A 25,030-nucleotide genomic window follows, 5' to 3' on the forward strand; every position below is an offset into this window, starting at 1 on the left:
AATTGTAGAAGGAAAAAAATAGAGAAAAGGGGGACTAAGGTAGTGGATTTAGGAATTATGTGTTTGTAGTAATTGTAAGAAAGAAAAGCAGGAGACCGCGAACATAGGCAGCTGCTTGACATAGACCGAAGCCTCGGGGTAAAAATTAAAAATAAGTTGGACTTACGTAGGCCTACCTACCGCGGACGCGTCTACTAAACAAAATTTTATGATCAACTGCAAAGTATCGTTGTAATATAATATCATCAAAATAAGTCGACCAACTGCTTTCCGTGAGAGCTTACAATGTAAAGTTGCAAAGTGACAGGTAAGAGCAGGTCTTTTTAAGTTGCACTGTATCTCTGAGAAAATGACAAAAGTGCCCCCTTGCTGACCATAAAGATTTGCTTAAAAAGTGTAATAAAGAGTAACCAACATTAATCAATGACAATGGAAAGGAAGTCACTTTAACTCAAAGTCAGTGATAAGCCACGTGGCACCTTGCTCATGTGGTTGTTGATTGATAGCAAGGATCCCCAAGTTCAACATCCGAAGCTGAGGCGATGGTACCAGGTGTACACGGCTCCAAGGGCGTACCGAGGGGGGGGGGGGTGTTTTGGGTGTTCAAACACCCCCCTTTGCCAAAAGGGGGGTGTTTGAGGTGTTCAAACACCTCCCTTGGGCAAAAGGGAGGTGTTTGAGCTATTCAACACCCCTCTTCAGCAATGTTTAGATGTTGACAAATGAAACAAAAGCTGCCTTTACCGCTTTTATTTCCGTTTTGAATTCCGCCTTTCCTTTCTTTTGCGTTCATTTTTTTTCTCTCTCTCTTCCTTGTTTTAATGTTTGTGTGGATGATGATACATTATAGAGTTACATAATATCATACGCACTAAAGAACTCGTGTACAGTGCATGTTAATACTATACGTTACTGCACCGCGCGCGAAGCTGACGCGCAAACAGTAGACATTCCCGATCCCTGCTTTGCTTTCTGACCGAATCGCGAAGATACATTGCGCATAATGTTCACCGTTTACCGGTATTATACCATACGCGGTACCGTAAATTGTGTATGATGCATTATATTATGTGTGTACAATGCAGCCTATTATAGGCACATTGCATGCTAAGTTAGTAGTATCAGTTATAAAATGGGTTCAAGAATGTAGCCAATTGGAAGCGCTGAAATGAGTCACGTGTGCGTGCATTAATTTCTTCAGGTATGCACTAAGAAGAGTCTCTCTTCCACCTCCCTGGCCTGACCAACGTCACAATGTTTACACTAGCAGTGCGCACTCAATCAGTTGTTACAAGTGCGTCACGCGCTACTATACGCGCTGTCAATCCTGTAAACAACTTCTAGTTCGGGCCGCGGGCTGCCACAACAGCCGGCGGCCTTTCTTGTGCATAACAGTACGTGGCGTACGTATACTCTTATACGTACGTACAGTACTTATGTGCGGGATTTCCGAGTGCGACGACGTGCGTAAATGTTTGGGACGAACATCTTCGGACATCTTGACTTTTGAGCGAGTGCTACATGTAGCTGACTGGTATTGACCCACAAAGGTACGTGAATAATGCTGTTAGTTTTCGACCCATTTTATAAAACAAATGATGCACAGGATTATTTCGTGGCGTTAGTGAAGGTGCGGCTCACTCTCGAGTATTGACAACGGTTGCAAACATGCACTCGGCTGCGCCTCGTGCATGTCGCACCATTGTCAATACTCTCGAGCGCGCCGCACCTTCACTAACACACTCTATCCTGTGCATCATTTGTATACTACCAACAGTGGCGTATCTAGGGGGGGGGGGGGGCAAGGGGGCACGTGAAAAAAAAAACAGAAAAAAAAAGAAGAAAAAAAAAAAAACCCTCGCCCGGACGGGGGAAGGAGAATGGGGGGGGGGGGGGGGGGGGGCAGAAAACCAAATCAAACAAGATAAAAACAAAACATGAATTCCATGTTTTGTAACGCTGAAAAATATACAAATTTTCGGCTGGCTCGCTGCGCCCGCTCGCCAAAATTTATATCAAAAAAAAAAATAAATAAATAAGAAGAACAAAACGTAATGATGACGTGGAAATATAAAAATTTCGGCTCACTCACTCGTAGTAATTTAGAATATTTTTACAAGTCCTTAGTTTGTTGGCATAAATCGTTATCTATGAAGCCGTCACTATATCTTGATTAAAATTGTAAGATTTAATAACCAAAAAATGACAAGAATTCCATGTTTTGTAAGGTGAAGTACAAAAATTGTCGGCTCGCTCGCTGCGCTCGCTCGCCAAAATTTATCAAAATTTATCCGATTTTATATCACCCTCCAAAAAAACCCTTTTAAGTGCTCGAAAAAGCATATCAAGTGGACTTTTTTTAAGTCCCTACCGGGATGGGATTGGGGTTGAACCCTGTTGGTATAAATCGTTATCTATAAGACCGTCACATATCATGATTAGAATTGTCATTCGAAGATTTAATAACCAAAAATGACAAGAATTCCATGTTTTGTAAGCTGAAATACAAAAATTTTCGGCTCGCTCGCTGCACTCGCTCGCCAAAATTCTTCAATATCTATTACATTTAAATCACCCTCAAAAGACCCCTTTTAAGTGCTTGAAAAAGCATATCATGTGGACTTTTTTAGAGTCCCTACCGGGATGGGGTTGGACACTGTTGGTATAAATCGTTATCTATAAGGCCGTCACTATGATTAGAATTGTAATTCGAAGATTTAATAACCAAAAATGACAAGAATTCCATGTTATGTATAAAGCTGAAATATAAAAATTTTCGGCTCGCTTGCTGCGCTCGCTCGCCAAAATATATCAAAATTTAGGGTTGCCTATTACATTTAAATCACCCTCAAAAGACCCCTCTTAAGTGCTTCAAAAAGCATATCATGAGGACTTTTTTTTAAGTCCCTACCGGGATGGGGTTGGGGTTGAACACTTTTTCAGAAATTAGGGGCGCAATTTTCGCGCTTGCCACGGGCGCCGTTTTCCCTAGATACGCCACTGACTACCAAGTACAGTCAGTATAGTAGCCTACTGGAAGCACCAAGCTCTGGAAGCTCTGGGAGTAGCAAGTTACTTGCTACTCAATGTAATTAGTAATAGCACATGGACTTGGTAATCTTTAGTAATAGTAGATATGATTTTTTTCAATGACTGAAAGTTAAAACTGAAAGATAACTGAGTGTGAGTCTATATCACTACAAATTGTGGTTGGATGACTTTATTGCGCCTAAAAGTCACTAGATATCTAGGTCTAGGAACAGTGGCGTAACTACGGGGGCATGGGGGGGCACGTGCCCCCCCCCCCCCCAATCCGCTGGAGAAAAAAAGAAAAGAAAAAAATAGAAAAAAAAGAAAAAACTACGAAAATGGTAATTCAAGGGTTAGTAAACTGCTTTTGAAATCGACATGAAAGGATGATCAAGAAAAAAGATATTTTTCTAAGATTTCTTTTAACCATATAATTAAAGAGGTATAACATTGTTCAAAAAGCCCGGAGACGACAAAAGATTGTGATTCAGCGTGATTCCTGGTTGGCAATTTGAATACAAGCAAGATGTGCGCAGTGTACTCAGAATATCGGAATGGCAAAAAGAGTCGCTGCAATGTTGCGCAATGTTTGATAGGTTGTACACATTTGCTATCAAAGCTTGATCATTGATTTTGCAGTGTTGCTTTTATACATACTAGTCTATATTAAAATGCCTTGCATTGCCAATAATAAGACTTGACCTTGGCTATTTCCTAACTTTTCCATCTATATGAAACACACACACTCACAAACACAAACAAATTAGGGGATAAATTAATAAAGTGCAGATTTTGGACATCCTTCTCCCGCTTGGTCACTTCGACGCCCCCTTGCTGGTCATACCTCCCCCAATCATGAACATAAACCGACACCCTTGACTACCAGTGACGGATCCAGGGGGCGCACCGGGCGCCCCCTCCCTCCAATGCGAAAAATGTAGCTACAAACGACAGTTTGTGGACGGTAAAATGTCACAATTTTCAAGCTCGCTCGCTTCGCTCGCTCGCATTTAACCGTTATATGCCATTCTCCTGATGTTACTGCCAGTAATTGCCAGCAGTTGCGCCCGGTGCGCCCCCCCCCCCCCCGAATTTCCAAAGCGAAAAAATATAGCTACAAACGGTAGTTTGGGGACTGTAAAATGTCAAAATTTTCAAGCTCGCTCGCTTCGCTCGCTCGCATTTAATCGTTATGCAATTCTCCTGATGTTGCTGTCAGTAATTGCCAGCAGTTGCGCCCGGTGCGCCCCCTCCCCTTATTTCCAAAGCGAAAAATATAGCTACAAACGGCAGTTTTGGGACTGTAAAATGTCAAAATTTTCAAGCTCGCTCGCTTCGCTCGCTCGCATTTAATCGTTATGCAATTCTCCTGATGTTGCTGTCAGTAATTTCCAGCAGTTGCGCCCGGTGCGCCCCCTCCCCTTAATTTCTAAAGCGAAAAAAATATAGCTACAAACGGCAGTTTTAAGACTGTAAAATGTCAAAATTTTCAAGCTCGCTCGCTTCGCTCGCTCGCGTTTAATCGTTATGCAATTCTCCTGATGTTGCTGTCAGTAATTGCCAGCAGTTGCGCCCGGTGTGCCCCCTCCCCTTAATTTCTAAAGCGAAAAAAATATAGCTACAAACGGCAGTTTGGGGACTGTAAAATGTCAAAATTTTCAAGCTCGCTCGCTTCGCTCGCTCGCATTTAATCGTTATGCAATTCTCCTGATGTTGCTGTCAGTAATTACCAGCAGTTGCGCCCGGTGCGCCCCCTCCCCTTAATTTCTAAAGCGAAAAAATATAGCTAGAAACGGCAGTTTGGGGACCTAAAATGTCAAAATTTTCCAGCTCGCTCGCTTCGCTCGCTCGCATTTAATCGTTATGCCATTCTCCTGTTTATTACTGCCAGCAACTGCCAGCAGTTGCGCCCGGTGCAACCCCCTTAATTTCCAAAGCAAATATATATATATATATATATATATATATATATAATTGAAAGAAATTGGACTGAGGCGGGACGTTGCTCTCGATCTTAGTCTCCCTTTTACTTGTCAAGCTTTCGGCCCGTCATTGGGCCTTCGTCAGGACCTACCAACAGAACGATTATTATATGAATAACCTGTATATGCAATAATAATATGCAACCAACAATGCGGCACCGCGTACGATCGGGACCCAGGGAACTATCTCTCACATTATATATATATATATATATATATATATATATATATGTATACATATATTATTATATATATCTACAAACGGCAGTTTGGGGACTGTATAAAATGCCAAAATTTTCAAGCTCGCTCGCTCCGCTCGCTCGCATTTAATTGTACAGTTATGCAATTCTGATGTTGCTTCCATGAGGTGCGCCCTCCCCCCCCCCCAATGTCTTGACCCACGGTACGCCACTGAACACCCCCCTCTAAAAAATCCTGGGTACGCCTATGCACGGCTCCATCACTGGAGACGTGTAAAATTATCAGATATTACCTCAATATTTACAAAGTAAAGTGTTTATTAATATGGCATATCTATGTCTGGAATCAACGTTACCTAACGTGTTTTTCTCCTCACGTGGCTATACATTAACTCGAGCGAGAAAATCTGTTACATCAGCTCTTTTTTTAATACGATGTTATTGTTTCATCGTTGTCATGTGAAGGAAATCGTAGCAGTTATAGACGGGAATAATGGTCCATATACTGAAGGGAGATAGAAGTCACAGTTGTTGTGGTAGTAAGTGGAGTAGTTGCAGAAATGGTATACTATGAGTAGCGATAGAAATGATTTATTAGTTATCAACATCTTTTAACGGGAACAATCGTTCAGTTCTGATGATATCCAGCAGACTTTCATTTCAAGAAAGCCCTGTAAATAGTATATATATAGACTTTCATATTAAAAGCAAAACAAAACGATACAAACAAACAAAAAATCTTTACACGAATTGAATAAAATAGCAATGATAACATATCAGTTGTTACTATGATAACATTAGTAGCTGTTTCTCTGATAGGGAAATAAGTAATGGGTGAGAAGACAGGAGTGCGTATTAGAATCATTCACACTGTTAGAGGTTAGCAAGAGCAAGATTATGCATTATTGTTCTTACTCTGTGGAAAATGTCTAGTCTCAGCCAAAGTATTCCTGCTTCTTCTATTTTGTTGTCAAGGTCAGTTTTGGTTGAGACCTAACTTCAGGTTTCTAACATTTTTTGGTGAGATGATGAGAAACCTCTTATAGAATATGAAAGAACGTGTAATTCCAAGAGGAATTCAATGTTCATTTGATGAAACTTGTTTTTTAAATGGCTGAGACATCCAAAACAGTGCAATCCAAATAACAGGTGGGACCCACCTTTTATAAGGATCGCTTTGTTCTACTTTACTTTTGGATACCTCACCCATTCCGAAACCGATTTTCATCAAATAAACTTTGAATTCCTCTTATACTAGAATGATATGTTCTGTATAATTTCATAAGTGGTTTCTTGGTATCTCGCAGAAGGTTAAACGCCCAGTTCTCATCTCCACCTATAACATCCCTTTAATCAAGGGTATATTGAGTAGTTAATAAACTAAACACTGTGAAATCCGTAAGCTGTTGAACTGTGAATCTAAAGCAACCTTATAGGTTGCTTTAGATTTACGCCGTAAGAACGATTTTACACCACTCCGGAAGAGCTCCTCAAAACGGTCGTACAAAACCAGCATTCTTATTTTCATAAACCGTTCGTAAGTTCGCAGCCAGCCTTGTCGATAGCCTTGTCCAAGATAATTTTCAACATCGTATATATACGAATCCCCCTTTTCTCAAGGCGGCCATACGAACAAGAGCAACGTCAAAAAGATTTTAGTAAATTTCGTACGGTCGCAAGACAATTCCATAGAAGCCTCAAATTCTTAAGATGATCGTAAAACGCTCGAAGTTCTTCACAGAGGGCTCGTACGGCGTTCGTGCAGTTGTAGTCTCCTTGGCACTGATGCCATGCTGGCAGTATCAAACTTTCAACAGTCATTGAATTTTCGGCAGTACCTACACGGCATGGCTTTTCCCCCAACCAGACAAAGGATATAAGCATTTGTAAGATCTTTTTACGAATGACTTGAGAATGCCGTGAGCTTCACGTACGACTCACTTCGTTTCTGAAGAAGGTCTTAAATAATTGTTCTTCCAAATTTATCGGGGTTCGTACGAACTTCGTAAGAAGGCCGTAACTACGCCCATCATACGTATATCTACGAATCTCTACGAACTCCCGAATTCGTATGAACAGGGAGATTGTTTACGAACCTTTGTGACCGTAACTTTACTTCAAACAACAAAAAAAGTTATAACTGATTTAGAAAAGGTTGCCCATTCTATTAGGTGTTATTTTTTATTTAGATAGATTGAAAAAAAAAATGCTTGAAGTTATCAAGTTACGTGTATTCGAAATTCTGCTCGACCATAATGATATCAATTCATGGAACTCAAAGATAGGTGTTGAGGGACCAACGCTGGTACTAAATGTTGTTAAATCCAGACTATATCTAAGATAAAGTCGTATATGTGCTGTTTTAATGAGCAGGAAAATTTGCTGAAAACACAGTGATGGATTTAGAGTATGCAGAAATTATTTCAAATGGAGCTAATCAAGCCTTTAACCCCCCCCCCACGCTATCCAACCTTTCTCAAACTTCTCTCTCTCTCTCTCTCTCTCTCTTGACTTGTGCAGACATCATGTTGACCTTCTTTGCAATCCTCCTCGTGGCAGCCGCCTCGGCCGAGCTCGCCCCGTTGTACCGCAACTCGGAGCCTATCCCAGGCAAATACATCATCAAGATCAGGGTAAGTTTGAAGAGCTAAAGATTATAATCCTTAATTTCCTGCTTCAACGTTCATGGACACGAGTTTCAGATTTCCACTTCCTCAGAAAAGGTAACATAAGTTCTGTTTGGTGTGTATGTAGGCTGTCGGTGATACTAAAGTTGTATGGAGTTATAAAAAAGGGTCGAGATCGTACAAGAGTAGTAACACTTACATCAAACCTCCAATGTGAGTGACTGACGAGATTGTAGCTGTCTTTAACGAGCTCACAACTTCATCTGTTTAGCGCAGAAAGTGACAAGTGTTAAGCCAAGAAATGAGCGTGTAACAATACAGTATTGTACTAGTTTTGTGAAGCGATGGTCGGTATGTAATATTCTTTGCTCTTCTTATGTAGGAGGAAACGCCTTTCCCCCAAGTCCCAAGTTTTAACAAGTTTTGTATACAGTGTATTAAAATTATTTCTGTACTCCTGAGCTTGTTTGTTGTAACAAAGCTTCTCAGTAAAACCACTCATTCCGATTTGTTGATTAATGAGCGTTTTATCCAGAAAGTAATTAATGAATGGAGAAAATAATGCGATCTTCCCTGTCATTGTCTGGACATGCTCCCAGGACGAGTACAACCTCGATGACATCTCCTCAACTGTTCGCATCTCTGGTGGGCGTGTTGGAAACATTTGGCGCAACGTCCTGCATGGATTCGCTGCAGAGTTGGAGGAGCGTGTCCTGGAAGTTGTAAGTGCATTCTGTTACCATCAAAGGGGCTTCCATTTCTAACCCTTAGAAATGAATGACTAATCTTCACCATTTCAATTTTTTTTAAATCTTCGTTATATTAAGACTATGTCTATCGCTAAAGAAGACCGCACGCTGAAATTTACCTGCACCGTTCGTAAATGTTCCTGTGTGTCGCTATCTGAGCATGTTTACAGCACATGACTTATGGCGTTGTTTCCCATACCTTCTCTGAAAAGCGTTAATGTACAAGTACTATATTGATCTTCTTCTCCAGCTCCCGCTGCTCATCGTTAGATATTTCGCTGTTCTTTTTTTTTTCCTGATTTGAGGTGTTTTTTCCTGAACTAATTTCATTTACTCGCTTGTTCACTGGCAACATAATGTTGCAAACAGTGTACAGTGATGGTGATATCTGTTGCTGTTGTTGTTGTTGTTGTTGTCGTTGTTGTTGTTGCTTCCAGAGCACCAAAATATAACCCAAGAAATTGATGATATTGGCATAATAAAGCGGATGGGTGAGGGGGAAAAAACGGATCACATTCACCGCCACGACTTGGCGGAGAGCGATATTGGCTGTGTGTTCTGGTAGTTGGTGTTAGACAATGCCTTTCAGCTGTCAGCCTAGGGGGTGTTTCATGAAACTGTTCGTAAAGTTACGAAGGACTTACGAACGACTGGTGATCAGTTCTTGTGCTGAATTATTGAAATTATGATAAGTATAGCACATCAGAACTGATCACCAGTCGTTCGTAAGTCCTTCGTAACTTTACGAACAGCTTTATGAAACAGGGTCCAGGTTCATCATGACCGGCATCCTCTCGTTCCACACTTTTTGGTATATGTTGGACATAGTGTTAACAGTTATCTAAAGTCCTGTAAAACTCTTCCTGTAGGTTCGGAGTCTGCCTGCCGTCGAGTACGTGGAAGAGGATGGCGTGTACCGTACTCAGGTGACGTGGGGTCTTGACCGTATCGATCAGAGGAGCCTTCCTCTAGACAACTACTACGGCCCACGAGGTACTCAACTCAACTTGACCTAGCATTTCTTCCAGGCTAGCAGATATGAAATAATGATTATCATGACATGTGGCACCAATCCAAAACATCTCCGACGTGTTTGTAAATTTCAAATAATTGTTTGGGGATTTGTCGTCATTATGGGCGTAAAAGGAAACTATTACACACAAGTTTCAACTTTCAGTACACTGCAAGTAGCGCACATGTCATGTACGTTGAGTTAGTTTTAGCAGTTCTCATGCATTCAATGCGGATATAAGCTGTAGGCATGGATTTGTGACAATCTAATTGGGTTTGCGTATATATTGTAAGGTTAGATTAAAATTTCAGTAAGTTCCAGTAAGCTTACTTCTCCACTTGTACATAACAGAAAATAAGTATAACAATATCAAACACATTATTTACAAGTCATGAAAATATGAACAAGATTTGACATTACAATTACATAATCACATGAAATAATAAATAAACTTCATAACAGGTCTTTAAGTATACAGGTGGGGGAGGCTGTTAGCAATAAGGAAATCGCTTGACTTGGACATTGGCCCCTGAACATAAATGTGCTTTGTAACATTTTTTTAAACTAAAGGAACGGAGCACGCACACGTAGAACAAATAACGTAAATCTTTGAAGTATTTTAAATGTCATTTGATCAAAAAGGACAACACAAGGTGGAATGTATAAAGACGAACCCCCCCCCCCCCCGAAAATAAAGGGACCCGAATAGGAAGAGAAGAAAAGGGATGAGATATAGTGTTCAGGAGTTGGGAGCTAACAAAAGCGTTAGCTAACAAAAATCAGCATGGCTGCAAAATTTCTCAAAACTGTGTTTATCTAGTGGTAGGGTTTCTCTCCTCTTCAGTGAAAGTGAGGCAATCTACGTGATATCATTAGACGGCCCAAATTCAACAGAAGTTAGAGGTATAAAATCGGAAACTTGAATGTTCAGACTTTTGAGGTAACGGGAAACAAATTGCATGGATATTCATTGTCCTTCAGGCTACTAGTATCATGGATCTTCTAAATGTTTTGTCTTCTACAGGAACCGGCAGTGGCTACACTGTCTGGGTGATTGATACTGGGGTCCGAGATACCCACAATGATTTCGGAGGTCGTGCCGATCAGGTCGTCAACTATGCCGGGGGTAGCAATGTAAGTAGGACGGTCATTGACGAAACATGCCTTCATTATGATAATGACCATGGGGACAAGGGGGGGGGGGGGGGGGGTGATTGATGGAAAATTTGCAGTTTATCAACCAAATCGTATACTGTATATGATGCGATTTCCTCATTACTTCGTATTCATTCTGCATAAAAAGGTATCTATATGAAGTTTCATAATCATATTTGTATGGGTGGATGTGTGGTAAGAGGTACATTGTGGGGGTATTAATCTTTATGTCTTGCTTTTTAGTCAACACTCTAGGTTTAAAATTTGACAGTTTTGGAGCATTGTCTGTGGAAGAAAACAGCCACCGGGGTACTCCTAATATGTACCTATTTGTGAGTTTCGCTGTGTGTGTGTATGTGTGCGTGTGTGCATGTGTGTGGTTGTGTGTGGTTGTGTCTGTACCTTAAATGTCCTTACATACTTGAAAAACAAACATCCTTGATATTGTAATCTTCTCTTACTGACTCCAGTCTGACTGTAATGGACACGGCACTCACTGTGCAGGAACGGTTGGATCCAACACCTATGGCGTAGCTACAAAGGTCTCCATAAAGGGAGTGAAGGTGCTTAACTGTTTGGGATCTGGAAGCAACAGTGGCGTCATCAGCGGTAAATCAAATCGTTGCTTCCTCCTCAACCTCACTTACTTTCTTCTATTATCATAATATGTCTCGACTGTCCCCAGTGTTAAAGTCAGTTCATGGTAGCACATTGGCATCATGATATAGTCTGTCTGTAGTCCTCCATCAATATCTATGCCAATATCTTTAGCCTTCGCAACTTTGTACTTAAAGAAAATTTCAAGAAAGATTGCATAGGTGAATGTTCAATATAAGGGGAAATAGGAAAGAGTTATCGTATTGAATGACACCGTCAGTATATTACGGCATGTAATCAAGCCATCTGTGGAGCTGCCATCACCACAACTTTGACACAAAAGAGTTTTTTTAATAAAAAATCGATGCTTTCTGTTTCTCCAGGGGTGGACTACGTTCGGGCAAATGCTGGAAGCAAGGACGTTGCGTCCATGTCACTTGGAGGCGGTATATCCACAGCTCTCGACACTGCTGTCAAAAACCTGATCAGCTCTGGAGTCCCCACGGCTGTGGCTGCGGGCAACGATGACGCAAACGCCTGCTATTCATCACCCGCTCGTGCCTCAACCGTAAGAAGCGCGATTTCCCATCAAAATCATAGTCCATAGTTCAGTCCACTGAAGCAGAATACCACTTACAATGATTGCCAATGCACGCTTTTGTAAGCTGCCAAAGCCACGGTTTAGCAAGGTCTTTGCTCATTGCAACAGACTTCCATTCGTAGTCATGTCATTTATTGGTGTAGAGGTGCAGAACCCATAATTTTTTAGATTGAGGGTTTGTGCATCATTATCAACATGGGATATGAACATTTAAGTACCGTCGAAAGAAAAAAAAAATATTTGAACAGTGTGGCTAAGGTTGACTTGTTCTTTTTTCCTCTTTGTGACAAATCGCAGGCTATCACTGTGGGTGCCACCAACAGTAACGACAAACGATCTTACTTCTCTAACTACGGTTCCTGTCTCGACATCTTCGCTCCTGGTAGCAGTATCACCTCCTTGGGGCACAACAGCAACTCGGCCACCGCGACCATGAGCGGAACGTCTATGGCTTGTCCACATGTTGCAGGTACGGCCATATGGCAAGCCTTTTTTACATCTAAAGTTAATTTCTGATATCACAAATTGCATTTTGTGATATCAAAAAATCAAATTTTTGATATCAAGAATTCAATTTGTGATATCAAGAATTAAATTTGTGATATCAAGAATTAAATTTGTGATATCACAAATTCCCGTAAGTGTAGCACATGAACTTAATTTGTGATATCAAGAAATCGAATTTGTGATATCACAAAATCCATTCTTGATATCACAAATTCAATTTGTGATATCAGAAATTCGAATTTGTGATATCTATAATTCAATTTGAGATATCACTAAATGAATTTGTGATATCAGAAATTCGAATTCTTGATATCAAAAATAGGTTTCACGTGAAAAACCAATGGTAATTCGTAATATCACAAAATGATTTTTTGATATCACAAATTCGAATTTGTGATATCACGAAATAAATTTGTGATATCACTAATATGAATTTGTGATATCAAGAATTCTTATTTGTGATATCACAAATGCGAATTTCTGATATCACAAATTCCATTTTGTGATATCACGAATTGAATTATTGATATCACAAATTCGAATATGTGATATCAGTAATTTACAGGGAATTCGGGAGTTAGTTTTGCGCTGAAATTCAACTGTGAATTCGAGCGTTAGTTGAGCGCAGAAATACACGGGGAATTCGAGCGTTAGTTCAGTGCAGTAAATCCCTGTGAATTCGAGCGTTAGTTGAGCGCAGAAATACACACGGAATTCGAGCGTTAGTTCAGTGCAGAAAATCGCTGTGAATTCGAGCATTAGTTTAGCGCAGAAATACAAAGTGAAATTCGAGCGTTAGTTTTGCGCTGAAATTCACATTAATTCGAGCGTTAGTTGAGCGCTGAAATACACAGGGAATTCGAGCGTCAGTTCAGTGCAGTAAATCCCTGTGAATTCGAGCGTTAGTTGAGCGCAGAAATACAAAGTGAATTCGAGCGTTAGTTTTGCGCTGAAATTCAACTGTGAATTCGAGCGTTAAGGTGCGATCACACATCGCCGGTTTAGATGGCGGTTCAGGCGGTTCTCAAACCGCTGTGAACCGTGTCCCAATGATGGCGGAAAGCGATGTGACTACGTTCTCAACACGTTTTGAACACGGAGCAAACGCGGATTGACGCGGTAGTAACACGGATCTCCCCGGAAGGTGGAGGAGTCCATACTAAGCCCATTTAGTTGGATGCAATCAGAGCCCTTTCACTTGTCATCAATGGGTTACAACAAGGAGCGTTTTGCTTTGTTAGGTAAACACAATTTTAAAGAAATTATGAAACGTTGTAGCCCCCTGTGTTTTACAGATTGATATAAGTGATGCAACAAACAATATTATCTATGCTTTTTCTCTTTCTCTTTTGATTTTTAAAATATCTGTATTAACTGTCATGAAAAAGACATACATATCAAAGCAGAATCCAACGTAATTTCCAAAGTTTCCTGTTCATTTGCAGGTTTATTTATCAAGTGATGTACAAGTACAAGTACTCTCTCTTTTTTATTAAGTTTTCACATAACTATTTCGCGTATTGAAGTTAAGATCTTGTTGCTTGTTTATCCATGTTTTCACAAAATTGCTCCTTCTTACCTTTCAGAGCTCCTTGTGAAATATGAGCTTATGAGAGTTCCTAAATCGTAAGGGGAATCTGTATGTGATACCCTCTTTCCATTACAACAAACTACTATGGCAAATGTAGTTTATGCCGCCCCAGAACTGTGGAACAGCACCCCAAGTGATAAAACATGCAAGTTCCATCAATAAGTCCAAAGTGTTTTTAAAAACTTATCTGTTAAAATAGTAACATAGTGATTGTAGATGATGATTTATGCAATTTGTTGCTGTTTCTGAAAATACCTTTTCCTGTTGATCTTTTTGTTCCCCCTCTAAAGCGCATAGAGACCTTGCCAAAGGTACTATGCGCTATATAAGAACGACAATGATGATAATATAATGATAATATCTTTAACAACAGTTAATAAAAGGACATGTACATTATACATTATCAAAGAAGCATATACAGTATGTGTGCATAGTTTCCTCTTTACTTCCAGGTTCACGTAACATAATAATGGTGTTTTTTGTTCAAGTTTCAACATTGCTTTTCCCTCTACTCTCTAAAGTTTCAACATAATTATTATCTGTATCAACATGCAGTCTTACAAAAAGGCATACATAATCACGAAAGCAAAACCCAACATATTATCTACATAAGTCTTCTGTGTATAACTTGTCAGGTTCACGTTGCTGGCCATCGTAAAAGCTGTTAAGCATAAATAAAATTATGAACTTGCCTTTTAATGTAAATGATGTACTATTCAACTTACCTAACAACTTTTTGAACATTAAACTTCATTTGTTACTGCAGATGTGTTAAAGAAATAAGGAAACTAAAGCATTCAATATATTTACCCGATCTTGCATTACGGGTTCATCTTTGCTTTTTTTTTCTCCATTTTTTCATTGCTCCGCCACGAAGTGTCGCCGGAGCCATTATTCTCTTTTAAGTTCATTGTTTCTTTTCGCTTGAAAATTATGGCGGTGTTAACACGGTATTATCACGGATCTTGCGGTGCAAACACGGAGGATGCCGTTCTTTACACGATGAACGGCGATGTGAACACGGTCCATTTCAAACCGCCAAGACCGCCACGAAAAATTAAACATGTTTAATTTTTCTGGCGGTTCCCCGCGGTTCCCCGCGGTTCTCGGGGGTTCATGGCGGATGAATGACGGATGACCAGGGTTTGTGTACGGTGTAAACACGGTCTTTGGCGGAGTACGGCGATTTGCTGAACCCCCATGAACCGCCATCTAAACCGGCGATGTGTGATTGCACCTTTAGTTGAGCGCAGAAATACACACGGAATTCGAGCGTTAGTTCAGTGCAGTAAATCCCTGTGAATTCGAGCGTTAGTTGAGCTCAGAAATGCAAAGTGAATTCGAGCGTTAGTTTTGCGCTGAAATTCAACTGTGAATTCGAGCGGGTTTTTTTTTTTTTTTTTTTTTAGCGCAGAAATACACAGGGAATTGGAACATAATACTTTTGAGCTGATATTTAGATGGAATGTATACTACTGCTAACTTTTTTTAGAACAATGTTCAAAATACAAATAACTATAATGAAAGATTTACACATCCATCATTCCCTGAATGATCATCAAGGTATATTCGATGAATTATTGATACAAATCAATTGTTTTGCAACATGTTATCATGAATTCAATGATACTATGTTCACTTAGGGCCTACATTTAATTCATCGTTTTGGTCCTCAAATTGTCATCTATTACTACATTATTGTTAATTATGATACATTTTTCATGTGGTAATCCCCTTTACAGTAAGACTCTTCCACCAGATCGATGATAATTATGTGTGGTTGTATGTGTATGTGTGTTATAAAAGCATACCATGTGTTTGTATTGCGGAGGATCGACCGAGGGCAATCACCCCTCTGGTCTGTGTATGTCAGCAGCGGAGAATAAGATAGAGAGACTGTGAGTCATGCAGGGTGCGAGAGGGAGTCGTAAACTTGCCAAATGTCCACCACTGGTGTCGGCTGGTGGTCACTTAAAGCGACGTGTTTCTCCTAAAGACATTTTCTCACTCCTCAAAATCAGTCCTCCAGAACAAAGGGGTGTATCCATTAAGACCAATAGTGTTGGGTGTACAGTTTGCCTGCCCCAATATGTTTATGATTTTGTAAAATAATTTAAAGTGTAATTTATTATAGGCAAGTTTATTCAAGAACCAAAACCGGGGAGAACAAAACTGGAATGCACAAGCCCAAAAGTCTTCAGACCAGAGCAAGAAGAGTGAAGATATCCAGATCTTATGAGGAGTTTATGCAGCAGTATGCATGACAAACAAACAGTTAGAATTTGTAGTAAGAAAAAAAAAACAGTGGTACAAAGGACTTCAATTTTGTTAATCTGCGCAATGAGAAATTTCTCTTATTAACTCAGAGGAGTAACAGGGGGAGATCGGGAGAGAGTATCTTTCACGTGACAGAGTAAAGAGAAACGCAAACAAAAGTTGTAAGTCAACCAGTCTCTGCCAAATCAGTGGCGAGAAATGGAGAAAAATAAGAATGTGATAATATGTGACTTTGAAGTAATTGACAATATATCAATAATGGCATTTTAGATATGTTGCTAAACGATTTATTTTTATCGATTCTTTTAAAACCAATTCCTAATCACTTTAAATGAAGACGAGTTGCCAAAACTCTTCATTTAGTTTTTTTTTTGTAACTATCGTTATATACTATGTAAAGATAACACCTGAAATTCCATAGGAATATCTGCGCTAAACTAATGCTCGAATTCACAGTGTATTTCTGCGCTCAACTAACGCTCGAATTCACATTGAATTTCAGCGCAAAGCTAATGCTCGAATTCCCTGTGTATTTCTGCGCTCAACTAACGCTCGAATTCACAGCTGAATTTCAGCGCAAAGCTAATGCTCGAATTCCCTGTGTATTTCTGCGCTCAACTAACGCTCGAATTCACAGCTGAATTTCAGCGCAAAACTAATGCTCGAATTCCTTGTGTATTTCTGCGCTCAACTAACGCTCAAATTCCCGTTGGTTTTCTGCACTGAACTAAAGCTCGAATTTCCTGTGTATTTCTGCCCTCAACTAACGCTAGAATGTACGGTTGAATTTCAGCGCAAAACTAATGCTCGAAATCAAATGATTTGTTTGCGAAAGATATGTGCTGAAATTCCATGCAAATTAATGATATCACAAATTGGAATTAGTGATATCACAAAATGTATTTCTTGATATCAAGAATGTGAATTCGTGATATCTCGAATTGAATTCGTGATATCACGAATTTAATTTGTGATATCACTAATTCGATTTCGTGATATCAAAAATTGGTTTTACGTGATAAACCAATGGGTATTTGTGATATCAAAAATTGAATTTGTGATATCAGAAATTCGAATTTTTGATATCACGAAAGGGAATTCGTGATATCAGAAAATCTTTTTAAAAAGTAATTTGGCTTGCCATACGGCCACCCACACAAACTACACATTTCAAGTCGACGACAGACTCTTAGATCTCAATGAATCAATTTCATGCAACCTAGGATGTACAGTCATGTCACGTTAGTATCTGGAAATGGTCGTCAAATAACGCTGATAGCTATCACTTTGAAATATATGTGGCAAAAAAAAAAAAACTGCTGAAAACTGCTTATCCAATAAGGCGAGCCAATGGAGTAAAATGGAGTCAAAAGGGGCCTGAGCTTTCGATCCTAGCAGAATCTTCGTCAGAGGCAAAATGACAAACAAGCAGGGAAAGCACTCACATATAAGGACTTCACACAAGAACAGACAGGTACAGGCTGGGTACACAGAACAAAGAAAACAAAGGAGAGGGTGGGAGTTCATGGGCAAGGAGCCCAACAGGTAAAGAGAGGGGGGATTAGAGCAGGAGGGTGGACAGACAAAGGGCAGAGGAGAGTGGACAGACAAAAGGCAGAGGAGGGTCAGTGCTCATCAAGAGGATCAAGGGGGCAACCAATGTAGGAAAGGGATGAATAGGGAGGCAACATCAAAGAAGATAAGGAACACCAGAGGGATAAAGAAAGGGAAAGAGTGAAAAGGACAACAGCAAGGGGAAGGGGGGGGGGGGCTGAGCAACCAGTGAACCCTGAAAGGAGTACCAGGAGGAGGCAGCAAAAGGAAGTAATCAAATAAATCAAAGTATATATACACACAGTAATGATAATGACAATTGAAGTAACAATAATGAAAATGATATTGATAAAAGAAATGAAATAAAACACATATGAAAAAACTGGGGGAAAGAAAATTGTATACAATGTATGTAGATAAGCAGGCAAGGCATAGTAAGCACAAGTATGTATGAACCAACAAAACCAAGTGTGTGTATGTTTAGGTAGAAAAGGGCTGTATAAAAGAGACTCGGACTGGAGGAAGGGATTAATTTGGAATAAACAGGTCTGCAAATGGAAAAAGCGCAAAGAAAGAACAAAATGAAATTCAAAAATGAAAAAGAGAATAACAATGGTAATAATAATAAAAAGAAATAAAAGGTGGTTAGTCATTTCCCTCCTGGATGTTGAGGCCATGGGGTTGGATAGTGTGAAGACGTCTCATCCAGAGCTTCTCTCTGCTGGTTCTGACTGTGTCTGGACGAGTTTTCATTATTGTTACTTCAATTGTCATTATCATTACTGTGTGTATATATACTTTGATTTATTTGATTACTTCCTTTTGCTGCCTCCTCCTGGTACTCCTTTCAGGGTTCACTGGTTGCTCAGCCCCCCCCCCCCCCTTCCCCTTGCTGTTGTCCTTTTCACTCTTTCCCTTTCTTTATCCCTCTGGTGTTCCTTATCTTCTTTGATGTTGCCTCCCTATTCATCCCTTTCCTACATTGGTTGCCCCCTTGATCCTCTTGATGAGCACTGACCCTCCTCTGCCTTTTGTCTGTCCACTCTCCTCTGCCCTTTGTCTGTCCACCCTCCTGCTCTAATCCCCCCTCTCTTTACCTGTTGGGCTCCTTGCCCATGAACTCCCACCCTCTCCTTTGTTTTCTTTGTTCTGTGTACCCAGCCTGTACCTGTCTGTTCTTGTGTGAAGTCCTTATATGTGAGTGCTTTCCCTGCTTGTTTGTCATTTTGCCTCTGACGAAGATTCTGCTAGGATCGAAAGCTCAGGCCCCTTTTGACTCCACTTTGAAATATACGTACGTGGTTATATTTTATTTACACACTGAAGATTGCTCTCTCGAAGTATAGGTTGTCGTAGCCGTCATTATCGTTATCCTGTGTACTGGGCGAATGGTATATCGCTCGTCCAATGAGTGTGTTTTAGTGTAATGGGTGTGTTGACTAATGTAGATTTGGGGTCGAGTTCCATACCCCTTGTGAACAAGTGTGAATTGACGATTCATAATCTAACGGCTCATTTATATTTGTCGCAATCAACATTCCATATGAGTTGCATACACAGGGCTAAATACATGCCGATGACGTCACAGTATCTACTTCTGACACCACTGTGTACGACTACTACCATTGCTATAGTAGTGTTACCACATTCTCATTCTATATTACAGCCTCTACCCCGTCACTGCTTGTTCTTTTCTTTTACTAACATACCTGCTGCTAATATTTTCTGTTGCTTTTTCTACCTCTGGTAGCCTACTTCCACTTCTAGTATAGCTTTACTGGCCATGTTTGTTCCTTTACCCGTTCCATCCTGAATTCTCAAACCCATATAGACTTAATACACAGGCCACCAGGTTCCCGTATGGAACGGGTTAAGATTCACATATCACATTGCACGATCTGCCGAATATGAGCTGACGATGCCTTCAGTTTCGCAAAGTGATAAGAAAACAGACTGTCTTTCAAACTCTCTCACACACACTGATTGCTGCTATAGGCTTCTTAAAAAGCACATGATTGCTATTGAGTGATTTTAACATTATACCCATGGAAATGGTTTTAAGTACACAGGGAGATAGCCTCTAATTCATTTGCTTGATATTTCAGGAGCCATCACTCTGTATTCGAAGAGTACATCATCTATGCTTGCTAGCACAAGCAACAATAAGATCTCAGACGTTGGATCAGGATCTCCCAACAAGCTGCTGTATGTGTAGGTATGTATGACACCTTTCATACGTGTACATTTATGTACATCGACTGGGAAGGGTGCTTTTCGAACTTTCTATATAAGTCACCCAAAATAGCCAATGGTTGCTTACATTTGAATAGAAAACTAGAGATACACAGGATGCCAATTCTAACAGAACAGGAAAGATTGCATTAAAATCTGACAAAGATAGTGTAAGTGACATTTGAAATTTCACAGTTCCACAAAAATGCTATTGGCAGCAAGCACATAACACACATAATATACCAAGAACATGAGGTGATTATGTCATACCCTGACAATTGTCATATTGACTTGTTTACAAATTATATTATTAAAATTTATAATCATAGTTGACGGTTTACCCGCTACAACCCTTTCCCTTTAAAATATATAGTTATTAGATCATTACAACCTGCAATCTAATTTGCCGTAAGCCATATGATAAATTGAAGCTACCCAGTTTGTTTTCACCTGTAGTATGCAAGTCTATAGAGAATTGTACGGCATTAACATCGCCACCTCAACTAATTTGCATTGTGGTTGCAATATTGCAATATTGATCAAATCAAATCTGATGATAATTTGATCAATAATTCTTTTGATATTGCCAACGTCTTTAACTCTTATTTCTCTCATATAGGTGAAACGCTTTCTCAAGATATCCCGGAGACGGAACAAAATTTTACTGATTTTTTAGGTCAATGTAATTCTAATTCTATTTTTTTGATTCCAACGAATAGGTATGAAATTATCGATATTGTTTCTTCTGTTAAAAACAAGCGCAGTTCCGGTTATGATGATATTGATAATTGTATTCTTAAAGGAGTTATATCTGCAATTGCAGACCCCTTGACTCATATCTTTAATTTATCAATTTCTCATGGTATATTTCCTGACAAAATGAAATTGGCGAAAGTAATACCAATATATAAGAAGGGGGATAAACTGGATGTCAGTAATTATCGCCCAATTTCTTTATTATCTTCATTGTCTAAAGTTTTAGAAAAAATCATATTAGAATTGTTAAATTTTTTGATTTGCATAAAATTTTCACAAAGTCTCAGTTTGGATTTCGAGAAAAACATAGCACTACTCACGCAATCCTTCATTTCGTTGATAGCGTGGTTAACGCAATTGACAACCACTCTCATTTAATTAGTATTTTTTTGGACTTCTCCAAGGCCTTCGATACAATTAATCATAACATTTTACTTTATAAGTTATCTCATTATGGAATACGTGGGAAGGCCTTGGAGTGGTTTAAGAGTTATTTAGGTAATAGGAAACAGTTTGTTACAATTAAAGATAATAATTCAGTTATAAGAGATGTCAAGTGCGGTGTTCCACAGGGTAGTCTTTTAGGGCCGTTGTTATTCATAGTTTATATCAATGATTTTTCTTCTGTTTCTGAAGTACTTTCTTTTATTCATTTTGCAGATGATACCACTGTTATCTTTGCTCACAAAGATGCTGATATTTTAGTCCAAAGAGTTAACACTGAACTGTTAAAAGTTACAAATTGGGTCAGGGCTAACAAATTATCATTGAATGTTCAAAAAACAAAATATATGCTTTTCAGTAACACTGTCGAGGTATTGAATTCTAATATAGTTTTAGATGATTTTAACTTAGACAGTGTTTCAGACTTTAAATTTCTTGGTATAATTGTTGACAATAAACTCTCTTGGAAAACACATATTGATTATATTTGCAAAATCATTTCACGTAATATAGGTATTTTAAACAGATTGAAATTTTATATTCCTCAAAAGTCATTACTTATGTTATACTCCACTTTGATATTGCCTTATTTGAATTATGGAATTTTAGCTTGGGGAAATACTCACCAGACCCTTTTGAATAGAGTGTTGTTACTGCAGAAAAAGGCCCTCCGTATCATTTGTCATTCTCCTACACGTTCACATACAAATTTACTGTTTGCGTCTAACAAGTTACTAAAAACAAATGAGTTGTTTTTATTCAACTTAGGTCAATTTATGTACATGTTTAACAACAGTTTACTTCCGTCTATTTTTTATTCAATGTTCCTAAAAAACCAATCATTTCACTCCTACCCCACTCGACGTTCAAATGATTTTCACTTACCTCTTTTCCGAACAATTTTAGGGAAAAATTCTTTTACCTACACTGGTCCAAACTATTGGAATTCTCTAAACCACGATATAAAAGCAGCTCCCTCTTTGTATTCATTTAAACGGAAATTAAAATCTTTTCTTTTGCAATTTTACAATAACATCTGTAATGAATCGGATTAGCTTTATAAGTTCTTCATGCTGATACCCCCTTTGTATAATCCGCATAGTTGCTTTACATTGTCGCTCGTACTGGCTGACCATCACCAAGTTCGTGAATAAAGTTTCGGGTTAAATTAGTTAGGATTTTCTTCGAGATCTGCTCTCTATACGCTTATATAATGAGGGAGTTCTTTCCGTCTTGTCCCGTTTTTGTCTAAATTTTGTTTGCCATCGTCCAACCCCATGTATCGTTATCTCCGTTGTGCTAGTCTTGCTTCCTGTCGTATATAGCCTGTCTTTTGCGCTTAACTAGCCTCGTCGATGTCCCTTTGTCGCTTGATGTCTGTTTATATGTTAGTGCTGTCATTATGTGTTTTTTTTTCCTTTTCTATCTGACTGTGTGGGCTTAAATTTCTATTTTCATTTTGTCTATTTCTGTTTTTACTTTGTCAATTGTTTTAAACATTTCTTTTTTTCTCTTTTCTTCTTTCTTTACTTTTTCTTTTTCTGCTGTTACAATTATTTTCTGCTATTGCTGCTTCAGTCATTCTTGTTCTGTTCTGATGCCGATTGCTACCAATATTATCCACTGATTCTTTTTCTCCCGAGGGGCCCACACTCTACAAGCTCCGTCTTTTCAGTGGGTCCCTCCGTTTTTCGCCTTGTGTACGTTGTATATTCCACTTTATTTCAATTTACTTCAGGCATTGCAATGTATCTTTACTGTAAGTATAATAAGGACTGCTTTACTTTGTTAAACTCACTTTGTTTGTTCTTTTATATGATTCCTATCACTGAAGAAAGAGTGATGTATGTCATGTTATTTTTTTATTGTCGAAAAACGGAATAAATTTGAATTGAAATTTGAATTGAATCGACTTTTCTGTTTGGTGAGAATATGTGAAACATCGAATTTTCATGACTTTCTTATTTTACCCTATTCGATTTCCATGCGCTTCTCGTACTACGTTTGTTTGATTCGACTTGTAATTTTATTGATATTATGTTGGACGTGGAGTGGATTTTTACTAAAATCAACGCTATCGTTTATTTCTCTCAAAATTACGTAGGTTAAGGGAGAGCTTCCTCTCAGACCGAGGCATGACGTAGCCACGACTCGTCTCCCATTGGTCTTCAAGCAGACGATCTGATGCGATTACAACGAATTTTATGACATCTGAATTATCGATAATCATCATCATTGACTCGAATGTTACTTCGTGAAAAGAGAAATCGCATTGGATTTCTTTCAGGTGTACTTTGCAGTAGCGTTAACTCTGTAAAAATCAATGGGCATGCATTTATTGTATCAATGTAAACCAGAAATTGGTTTTATTTGAAAATTTGATAACATACACTGGGTCACAGAAGAAAATACTCAGATAGATTTTGAATGAGTCTCAGTAAGCAGAATGAAGAATATGTAATATTTCAGACATGATCAACAAGTTGACAGTCTTACAGCAAAGTTACACCTCTTGAAACGAGATATGAAAAAAAAAATCCCTGTCTCAAACTAATGATCAAACAGATAAAATGAAATACATGATCTTCCATGATGGACGAAAGGCGATTGGATAGCAGGTCGTAGTTGTGTCATGTGTGATTAACACAATGGCTTAACGAAATCACGATTGTTGTCTGAGACGTTGATGAATGGTGACATCCTTGTACATGGTGACATCCTTGTAATTGATTAAAGCTCAGCAATATGACGATGGGCATGACGTTTGCTCTCCAATAAAGACATCTGCAAGATTATATCGATCTGGTTTGTTGACTTGCACTCATTTCTTGAAAAAGGTTGAAGGAATGTTGATATTAAGGAATTATTTTCCCCTTCGATCTTTACACTCTTTGTATCGCATCGTCCTAATACTGATGCTGATGAAAATGTATATGAGAGAAAAAAATGGCCAGGTCGAAAATCCCAAGTGCTGCACTGAGATTCCAGCAAGCACGCTATTAAACGGTTTTTTTTCTCATTGCTCTTTTCATTTTTCTTCTTCTCTTTCTGTAACCCTGATGGCCCTGACACAATTCCCACTACTACTGCCGTTACAACTACGTTTAGAACCACAAATCCCTCTGGCTGTATGCTTGTTTAACGCCATACTGTTTGCACTACATACCTACACTATTTTCAACCACTGAACATTTTAAATATATAATATCATCAAAAACAAAACTGAAACCGAGTTCATGCTGTATTCACCAGCAGTTCATTTCGGTGTGCCGAAATAAACTGTTGGTGAATACAGCATGAACTTGGTTTCAGTTTTATTTTTGATGATATCACACCAACACGTGGACAACTTATATACAGTATATATATGAATAACTGCAATAGGTTTCTGCTCGAAGTCCAACAAAATATTGGTAGATTACAACAGTAGTAATTGAGAAAACTCCGTAAATGACGCTGTTTTAACGAATTTTCGCCCATAGGGCTTTGTCTTTATTAAGTCAATGGCAGATTTTATTTTGAAGATGGTATGAATGAAAATTATTTCTATTTTAATTTTTTATTCATTTCATTTTGATTTATACCACCTTCAAAATAAAAACTGCTATTGACTTGATAAAGCCCTACGGGCGAAAATTCGTTAAAACAATGTCTTTCACTACTGTTGTGATCTACTCTCCCCCTCTCTCTCCCTCTCTCTCTCTCTCTTTCTTTCT

General features: G+C 38.9%; 1 protein-coding gene across 1 annotated transcript in view; it reads left to right on the forward strand.

Moving 5' to 3' along the window:
- The window catches only part of LOC139741409 (aqualysin-1-like), a 56,903-nt gene extending 32,866 nt beyond the window's left edge, over positions 1–24,037 (forward strand). The window contains exons 2-10 of the mRNA XM_071651995.1: positions 7,733–7,845; positions 8,439–8,561; positions 9,458–9,581; positions 10,625–10,734; positions 11,226–11,364; positions 11,736–11,920; positions 12,251–12,422; positions 19,988–20,097; positions 23,419–24,037. Coding sequence (XP_071508096.1) covers positions 7,738–7,845; positions 8,439–8,561; positions 9,458–9,581; positions 10,625–10,734; positions 11,226–11,364; positions 11,736–11,920; positions 12,251–12,422; positions 19,988–20,097 — 1,071 coding nt within the window. The 5' untranslated portion in view covers positions 7,733–7,737 and the 3' untranslated portion in view covers positions 23,419–24,037. The remainder of the gene's footprint in view (positions 1–7,732; positions 7,846–8,438; positions 8,562–9,457; positions 9,582–10,624; positions 10,735–11,225; positions 11,365–11,735; positions 11,921–12,250; positions 12,423–19,987; positions 20,098–23,418) is intronic.
- The last annotated feature ends 993 nt before the right edge of the window (positions 24,038–25,030 follow it).

Source organism: Diadema antillarum, unplaced genomic scaffold (genome assembly GCF_040938485.1).
Source record: "Diadema antillarum isolate AM-2024a unplaced genomic scaffold, OU_Dant_1.0 seq00000927_RagTag, whole genome shotgun sequence".
NCBI classification, from domain to species: domain Eukaryota; kingdom Metazoa; phylum Echinodermata; class Echinoidea; order Diadematoida; family Diadematidae; genus Diadema; species Diadema antillarum.